At 40.5% G+C, this 9,842-nt stretch overlaps 1 protein-coding gene across 1 annotated transcript; it reads left to right on the top strand.

The window, feature by feature from the left end:
* Positions 1–3,770: 3,770 nt before the first annotated feature.
* LOC106819770 (glucose dehydrogenase [FAD, quinone]-like) lies at positions 3,771–6,778 on the top strand (the record flags this gene model as incomplete). Its single annotated transcript, XM_014824358.1, has 8 exons — positions 3,771–3,899; positions 4,063–4,184; positions 4,285–4,452; positions 4,708–4,861; positions 5,076–5,236; positions 5,528–5,708; positions 6,004–6,226; positions 6,619–6,778. Coding segments are annotated over 8 exons (1,268 nt in total), but the record flags the coding sequence as incomplete, so codon positions are not given.
* Positions 6,779–9,842: the final 3,064 nt, after the last annotated feature.

Below are 9,842 nucleotides of genomic sequence, written 5' to 3'. Positions count from 1 at the left end.
AAAAGAGATTCCGCTCTGTTTCAGGACCTCCTCGTTCTGATCGTAATGATGTCCCATTTAATATGCATGATTACGGCGCACGCTGGGTTAGTTGTTTTATTGTTCTCAAGTTTGTCGAACATTTGATGATGGTAGCAGGAGTCGATGTTTCACTGCCGTACATCAGAAGTGGCATTAAGACAGCTGGTTGTTAGACTTTGATTTTAGTGTTTATTGTAAGGTCAACGTGGAGTTTGAACACGTCTTTGATGTAGTCGACGCAATGCACATTTGGGAAAAAATGTTGCTTGATTACGAGCTGCAAGTTCCTCTTTCATAGAGCAGTCATTTGTTAGCATAGTGGCAAGGTATTTGAAACGGTGAACTTCGCCCAACTTAGTGTCAGCTGATAAGAACTCAGCTTCAGTACAGTGCACAATGGTGCTCTGTCTTTGCAGTGTGTTAATACGTAGTTCCATCTTTCTTGAGCAAGTCGATTGTAGCTGTGAGTAACAAACTGTAGTCGGCGCTGAAGTGTCACTGAATATGGCTATATGTCCTGCATATTGAGCCTCCGCTGATGTTATCTCGGTAAGACTTTGTCTTTGACTTCAGTCTTCGAAGATCAAATAGATCACCATCATTAGCGAGAATCTGACTTTTACACTGAAAGTGGCTTGATTTTCTTATAATTCATAAGACAAAGTATAAACAAGCTGGCATAGATAGCATATGAGTGTTGGTGCCTAGCTTACAACTCCTGCTTGACCCACTGTTTGTACTTAAAAGGCCTGTGTGATGTTCACCATCTACAAATGAGCTTGCATCAACGTTCGGTATATAGGCTTTTCTTGATGATTCTTATATACCTTGGCAGGGCGGCAGCCCAACTTAACTCAGGATGATAAAGATTAGCTCACGATGATGTGTCAAACGCTTTAAGTGAAGTCACAAAAACTATATAAAAACTTTCACGGCGCTGTTCTCTCGTTTTCTCCATTAACTTGTCAAAGGGTGAAGATTGCCATCCAACAGTACTTCTGCCCTGCGGTAACCCTGACGAATTGTGGGTATATCTTCTCTGCAAGGTGATGTAGTGCTCTGCAAGATGAACGCCTTTCTAGGACTTTACGCAACTACGCTTAGAAGTGAATACACTCTATAATTTGTCTTGAGAACACGCATCAATGGATCACCTAGATGGTGATATTAGGATAATCAAGTCAGAGCGAATCTCCTCTGTTGTCCAAGAAGAGTGAAAGAGTACAATAAGGAAAGCTCTCAGGAATGAGCGCCGCCATGTCACAATAACTTCAGAGGAGTCCTTCGCATGCAGGGCCCGGACTTTTTCCTAATGTGGTGTGTCTTGAGAGATTTATCTAGCGGCTTCTTCTTGAGTATTGGATTCACACAGGACGCAATAATTGGATGTTTCCTCTTATGTCATCCAATGATGCTTAAATGCATCACATCAGTTGGTTGATTCAGAAGATCACTGAAATGGCTGCCTATCCCATCTTCTTTGATGATGCTATCTGGGGAAGTCAGGAGCTCGCGCATCTTTTGATCTAACAGGATGGGAGCTTTTAGTTCTTGGACCGGTAAGACAGCATTGAGAGTGGCATAAACATTCTCATATGGTTATTCTTGTGAAAAAATCTCTTCTTCTTCCAGCTTTTCGCTTGAAACGGGCAGTCGATTCTTAAGCTTTCTGATGACGCTCTCTATAGAGCATTCTGTTCAGTTTTTCTTGTTTTTGAAGGCAGCTCTCTGATTCTCGTCTCCATCCCTGCTGCGTCAATCCAGTCATTTTTGTGTTTTTTTTCGGCTTCTTTCCAAATACGATTTTTTGCTGCATTTTGAAGGCACTTCGTCTGAATATTCCCAATGTTCTTTGCAATCAAGAGCAATTTTTCATTCAAAGAACGTCCAGCATTTCTTTTGCTTTCATTGTTGAGGCCAGTGTCAAGCTTTTTGGGAGCTTTGGGCCCTTACATTCTTTGGCTTTATGGAGAAATGACTACTTAGCAAACAATCAACGTTGTGAATGCAGTGAAGCAGTCGCTGGCTTGATTGACTTTGGTTTAGCTATGACTTGTTGCTTTTGCACGCTTGATTTTGGTAGTACATGGTCAGTGCTGATGCCATGTGCTTTGAGCCGCAAGTGCGGCATGGTGTTTTCTTCAGGCTGTCCGTTAAGTTGAAACATTGTACGCCATGAGTATAAAGCTGAAATCTGGTTAACAGAGAACTCTAATAGCAGTTAGTCATTTGAATTCAAGATTACCAAGCCGTGTTTACCGATGACAGATGGCGCAGCGATTTCGCAGTCTATGCCAAACACAAGATTACCTAGAACTATGATGTTGTCATCTTTAGCTGGCTGTAATGCCAAGTGCCAAGCGCTTGTAAAACTGTTCTTGTCTTTCATGTGTTCTTTGCGTAGTTGGATTGCACTTAGATTCGTCTGCAACTGATTATGGCAGAACCAACAGCGTAACTGCAATGTTACAATATACACTTAATTGGCCGCGTAATACGCGGTTCGACGCAGTACAGCACATCAAGATCAAGATCACGATCAAGATATACGCTGATAAGTGTAGGTGTTCGCCCCACTATCTTCAACTTGTATGGCGCACGTGATCATAAGCCTGTCATTGATTGGTAATCGGATTGATACCGTTGAGGAGCTAGTTTGTTGGAGATGGCAAAACCTTTAATTGTGTGACTTCTTCCAACGATATTGCCTGAGCCGGGACGTCGCACTTCACTGAGCGCAAGCAGATATCAATACATGCTTTTCTCTAATTCTCTAGCAGATGATAGCTGTTGCACGTTCTGGTCTGATTGAATTATCACTATCATTAGAGGTACGTACATTCCAAGCGCCAAGGGTGAGAGGCTGCCTTCTGGTGGTTTTAACGTTGTGGATTGTAGGTTGGTCGTCAGTTACCCCCGGACGCGGTCGCATTCCATTATACGGTCTTCGCCCACTTGCCACCACTGCCGTATGTTGTGGCGCATCGGTTACCCTGAATGCGACAATCATATCTCCTTCTCTGAACTGTACTGTCATTATTAAACTGCGAGGCTACGCCTACAATGACGACGCTACATGGCGCAGGATAGCGTCCCTTGGCAAGAAGTCCTGTTGATCGACGGCACAGCTTAGCTGAGACGGCCGCAGAGAAATATTGTTGCTTGATTGCCAGAACCGCTGCCGAGTTGACAAGAACAGAACTGCCGGTTGCCAGAGCTGTCGTCGTATTGACTGCACAGAACTGCTGCTTGCCGGGACTGTTGCCGAGTTGACATCACAGAACCGCCGATGAGCACTATTAATTGCAAATGAGACTTCCCTGTGACCTTCCTGATTTGGTTGAACCTACAGTATAGCTCCAGGGGATCCCATCGCTAAGCACGCCATGTTTCAACACGCCATAGCAACAGATGAACACAGAATATCTACGGTTGGATACCAGCTCTGCCAATTGTTTTGGTGGCTATTTTTCAGTTCCAGTGTAATCTTGAGTAATTAAACTTTATCCATAACACCAGTAGTCCAGAAATAATATTCAGTTTGCACCATAAATTTATAAAATATTCAGGAACACAGGCTTGATCAAGCTTCTGTGCCTACACTAGCGCCAGCTGTTCAAAATACAATGGCGTCTAATACAACGTTTTCTTGTTGGCTGTATTCTATTTGGCTTGTAGGACTTTTTACCCCTTTATTCAAGTATTATAGATAGATAGATTTATAAATGTTATTTATGGCTATGTTACAGGTTACCATGGGTCAGGTGGACCATGGACTATCTCTGATGCTTCATACACAAAACTGGCAGATGTTTTTCTAGATGCTGCAAAGGAACTTGGTTATAAACTTGGAGATGTTAATGGAGAGAATCAAGAGGGTGATGATAAATTATCAATGAATTACATACAGGCTGTTTAACTGATGAAATATTTTCCATTCTTGTCGGTGATGCTTAACGTAGTGACCAAGTAATTAGCTAACTCCCCTTTATTAGGGTGACGTATATTGTATAATTACACTGGTTCTCCGATTTTCTCCAGTTTTTATGAAATCACAAGCAAACACAAAAGATGGAAAACGTTGGAGCACAGCTGAGGCATATCTGAGACCAGCCATGCACAGATCAAACCTAGACATAGCCATCAATACTCACGTAACCAAGGTAACGCATTGATGAGGATCATGCAGTGAGCTTATAACTGAAACAGTATTGTTCGAAATTATAGAAGACGATTGTGATATTAATATTAGCTGGCTTTCAGATAAACTTTGATGGTAAGAAGGCGACAGGAGTCACCTTCATTCACGGTGCTGAGAAGAAGACTGTTCGTGTGTCAAAGGAAGTGATTCTCTCTGCTGGTACCATTGGTTCTCCGCACATCCTCATGTTGTCTGGTGTTGGGCCGAAGGATCACCTTACCAAGTTCAATGTATGATCCGTTTGATATTTATTTGGTTAGGACGATTAATAAATCTACTGAATAATGACTGTGCCTTCAATAAGTAATGATTGACAACTTGATTGACTGATATATGACCCAATTTCTCTCAAACAAAATTTCCTCCCAAACTTTGTAATTTATAAGTAATTATTGGGAAGTTTCAACTGCATAGCTGACAATTTATTTACTTCACAATCCGTAACATATTCTGATCAAACCATTTACGTTTCTACTGAATTTAAGATATCAACTGTTGCTGACTTACCAGTTGGTCAGCACCTTCAGGACCATCCTGGCCTCTTCTACCCCGAGTTCTGGATAGAGAAACCAATGACAATCACTGCCGATCAAATTAAGAGTTGGAAGGCCAGCACACAGTATGCTCTATTTAGAAAAGGTTAGTCAAAAAATATTAATCTATTACTTGGCACTTTCCTCTATGTTTTCATTTAGCAACAATTCTATAAAATCTCTCTAGCTTTCTTAAAGTGCATTTTCAACCAAGTGCTGGCAATGTTCAGGTTACGTGTAAAAGGTAGCATATACAGATATATATGTTGATTTATACACAGAGTGTAATTCCTGTTATAAAATATCATCGTATGTTGCAGGCCCTCTCGCATATCCTCTATGTGATGGAGTAGGTATTGTCAAGACCAAAGCAGCTGATCCTAAACTTGAATTGCCTGATATTGAAATACAATACTGCCCATGGGGAATGGGCATGGAAAATGATGAAGCAATATACAATGCTATTGGCTTCAACAAGAACGTAAGTTTTTCTATTTTGTAGTGGTCTTACACATGAAACATGCTTCCTATGTATGTTGGGTGCATTATACCATCCAACTAAATCAACAACGGCAATCAGGGTAAAATATATGTGTAATTACATGTCAAAACCGATACAGGTTAAAAATTGAAGTGTACTTATACTTCAGCTGAATCAAGCAAATAGCTTTGAAGTTTAAAGTATGCGGTTATATTTTCACTGTCCATCGCTAATAATGAAACAATGAATAGACAAATTTAGGTTATATTTATGTCCGTTTGACTGTTTCAGTTTTTAAAGACTTACAACTTTTCCGAGCACAAGACTCGTCCAGTCACGACGTGGATTGCATTCCTTCTTCACCCGAAGAGTGTTGGAGAGATACGGCTGCAATCATCAGACGCACTCGATCCACCTGAGATTGATCCAAACTACTTTGATGATAAATCTGATGTCAAATCCTTAGTAGAGGGTAAGATTGGTGTTTTCATCGGTAAATTCTAAAAGATAAGCAACACAATGCTGTCAAATAATTTTGCTGAATGAACTCTCATTTGTAATTCTCCTGTAATGGCATTTAAAACTGCAGCAGATATTTGATGTGCATTGAATGAACCTTTATGAATCAGGAATAACAACAAGTGGCGACACTGCTGTTCAACAGCTTTACACGCTTGCTACTTTTACAGTTTAACTTGTAATAACATACATACTGCTACAACTACATACATATACTACATACATGGCTTTTACGATTACTTCTCTAGGCATAAAGATCGGACTACAGTTTGCTGAGACTAAAGCATTCAAAGCCGTCGGCGCTAGACTGCGAGATCAGATCGTTCCAGGCTGTGAGAAGCATGAATACAAGTCTGACAACTACTGGGACTGTGCCATAAGAACAGTAACAGTCACCATGTACCACCCGACAGGAACATGTAAGATGGGAGCAGCTAATGACCAAACTGCAGTTGTTGATCCACAACTCAAGTACGTGAACACGTTAATATCTATGTAAATACAGCCAACCATAATCAATTGAACATTCTAATCAAACAGGCACGATCTGCTATTTGCTGTTCATTGTTCCTTGTTTGCGCAGTGATGTTGTCATAATCTTCATATGTAATATGTAAATTTGTTTATTCTCTGTGTAAGCAGGTTGGGATGCATGTCAGAATGTCTTTTCGAAAAATGTTTGGCTACTTTAGTCACAATAATCGTTTCCACATCTATGAACACTCTTTTTCCCTAGCTGTTGATATCACAAATGTTCATTCTTAACATGATGTTACTGCAATTTACTGTATTCAATTTTAGATGTTATTTAAAATAGCTATATTGCAAACCCATGTTTGCTATTAACTCTTGCGTTTTTTCAGGGTTCGTGGAGTCCGTGGTCTGAGAGTGGCTGATGCTTCTATAATGCCGGAGATTGTATCAGCTAACACCCATGCCACTACAGTCATGGTTGCAGAGAAGGCAGCTGACATGATACTATCAGGAGCATGATCAACTACAAATTATATAGTATATACATACATATATCTACACAACGTTTGTTTAGATGTTACATAGTGTGGTTGTTGGACAGAATAAATAGTATTACTTCCATAAAAGGAGTACATGAATATCGACTGCCACTAAGATGACATCACAGTGGCTTGCTGATAAACTGGCTTCTCTATGAATAAATTAACACTAACCGAAGGATGGGAGGAATGCTAGTGCACGGACTTATGTAGTACTAGTAGTAGTACCAGTGTAGCCTCTTCGCTCCTGCTACAGGGCTATACTACAACCTATGACTATGATTTCAGAAGAATATTCAAAGCATGGCCGGGAACACTGCAGTCCGTGACACAATCAAAAATCACACACCTTGGCAACATAAACTTGTATTCTTTAGTTTAAAGTGGATAACCCTTGGAACAAAATATTGGCCTAAATACACCTACTGTGAGCATACTTGCAGTATGAAAACATCACGAAATGTTTTGATTAAGCCAGAAATGTGTTTCGAGTTAGAGCATTTTGAAAACTTTCTAGATGAAAGTTTTGGCATATAGATACACATAAATTGTTAAGCAAAGCGACTAAGAACGCGAACAGTAGGCCTACGCTAGCGCAAATAGTTCCTGGAAAGAAAACACTACATTTGTTTGCTGATTGCATAACTAATGTAGATAACACATACTATCAAGAGCGTATAAAGAAGGAGAGCGAACAACGGTGAAATGCTGAAACCATGTTGCAGTATTAGTCGAATTAAGAAACTTTGCCCGTTTCATTTTGACGTTCTTTGCAGGATATTATTGATCAGCTGTCCTAACCTTGCGAATATAAAACAAACCGCTTGTCCCTACGATGCTCCTACGCTGAAATAATGAGCGGTGAAAACCTGGTATTTTCGCCGAAAACCGACTCGAGATTACAGTTTACTGCGACCCTCTCTCGCTTTGTGGCCAGTGTATTGCTTCCGGTCGCCACTGTGTAGCGCCATGGTAGCGCTGACTCACGTCAGTACTACAGAGTTTACTATACATCCAGCGTCAGGTGGGCACAGGTGGGGGTCATCACTATGGCAATCAATAACAGACGTCATTCATCCCATTTGTCAATCATTGCCGGAAAAATGCGAGGTTTCCCGAAGTTATCTCAAAGCGAGAGACAGTCACTACACAGTAAACAGTGATCTCGAGTCGGTTTTCGGCGAAAATACCAGATTTTCACGCTCATTATCTCAGCGTAGGGGCATCGTAGGGACATGCGGTTTGTTTTATATTAACAAGGTAGGACAGCTGATCAATAATACTGCAAGAATCGTCAAAATAAAACGGGGAGTTTATTAATTCGACTAATACTGCAACATGGTTTCAGCATTTATCCGTTGTACGCTCTCCTTCTTTATACGCTCTTGATACTATCAAATAATAAATTACAACTTGTTTTATCATAGAAATAAACTATAAATGAAAACGACGATTCCTCGATCGGCTAGCTGTGTCCCGGATGTGTAAACACTGTGTAAACATTCGAAAGTACTAGTTTCGTAACACTGTTTAGGTTTGCTAAAGGAATGTTATGGAAGTAGTAATACAAATGAGTTTTAGTGAATTTTTAGCTCACCTTGACATCGTCAAGCTGAGCTATTGCCATGGGTCGTTGTCCGTCGTAAGTCCGTCCGTCCTTCCATCAACATTTGGCTACGGTCAACGACAACTCAGGAACCGTTTGACCCACACGTTTGAAATTGGGTATAGTTGTTACTGCTATGGGAGAGGTTTGAACGTCCTATTTTGGAGCACGCCAGTTGACCTACTTTCGCGCCATGTCCACTTATTGGCAAAAATGAAAATGGCCATATAAGTCAGTTCAGGTTCAATGGGTTTTGCTCTTTTCTAGTATGTAAATGAATAAGGACTGGCCCCAAAACATATCACACAGGTTTTGATTTTTTTTTAAATTATGCAAATTAGGTAGATTTTGGCAATTTCACTATGCATTTTCAGTGTCTGCCTACGGTCAATGATAACTCAAGAACCGTTTGAGCCACATGTATCAAATTGAATACAGTTGCTACTCCTATGGGAGAGATTTGAACCTCATATTTTGGAGCACGCCAGACGACCTACTTTCGAGCCACGCCCACTTTTTGGCAAAAATGAAAATGGCCATCTAAATTCATTCGATTTTGTTAAATTTTGGTATGTGAATGTGTACGTACTTTCGAGCCACAGCAATTTTTTGGCAAAAATGGGAATTGCCATTAGTCAGTTCAGGTTCAACGGTTTTTGCTCATTTTTGGTATGTGAATGAATAAGGGCTAGGGGTTTTGATATTTAAAAAAAAAATGCAAATTAGGTAGGTTTTGGCGATTATATAGCATATTATATTATAGACACGCAGATAATCTGAAAATGAATGGTTTGAGATGTGAAAGTCTGAGATGTGGGCGAGTGATGGCTGTTACACCTAAAATGATCGCACATTTAACGTTTTATAATATCAGATTTAGGGCGGCTGCTAAAAGCGGAGCTCCCGATGTGTAACGTGTAAGATTGAGAGGATACGCTTATTCCACGTAGCTGCTATATACAGGGATGAGATTCCTTCGCGGATCCGCGGAAATCCGCGGATTTTACAGTCCCAGGGGTCGATTTTCTGAAACGTCTAAATTCGTTGAGAAAATTGGGAGGGGGGTCACAATGTAAACATTTAAATTATATACCCTCAACTGCTCAACATCATCTGACTGTAGACTGACAGCGAAGTATACAGTGTATCTGTTTTTGTGTACCAGAAAAGAAAATCCTCGTTCACAGGCTGCAGTAGAGGGGCCTGGCCTGGGGGCCGGGTTTACATGTTGCTGTGTGCATATTGTGTGCATGACTATGCACTCATTGTTCCATTCGCATTGTGTTGGAATTTTTTCCTTGGAAGTTTTTTCATTCAAATCTCATCGCAGAAAGGCAGCTTATGTCTGAGTAAAACAATGCAAGCGACGGGTGGAAACAGAAAATATCATTATGTCTAGACATTTAATAAAAAAACTTGCCCTATTTTCAGGCCCCTGATTTCCTTATCATAGTTCGTTGTTCCTTTT

The sequence above is a fragment of the Priapulus caudatus genome, unplaced genomic scaffold (genome assembly GCF_000485595.1).
Source record: "Priapulus caudatus unplaced genomic scaffold, Priapulus_caudatus-5.0.1 Scaffold4399, whole genome shotgun sequence".
Classification (NCBI taxonomy): domain Eukaryota; kingdom Metazoa; phylum Priapulida; class Priapulimorpha; order Priapulimorphida; family Priapulidae; genus Priapulus; species Priapulus caudatus.
Note: the sequence above shows the minus strand (reverse complement) of the source record. Positions and strands in the feature narration are given on the sequence as shown.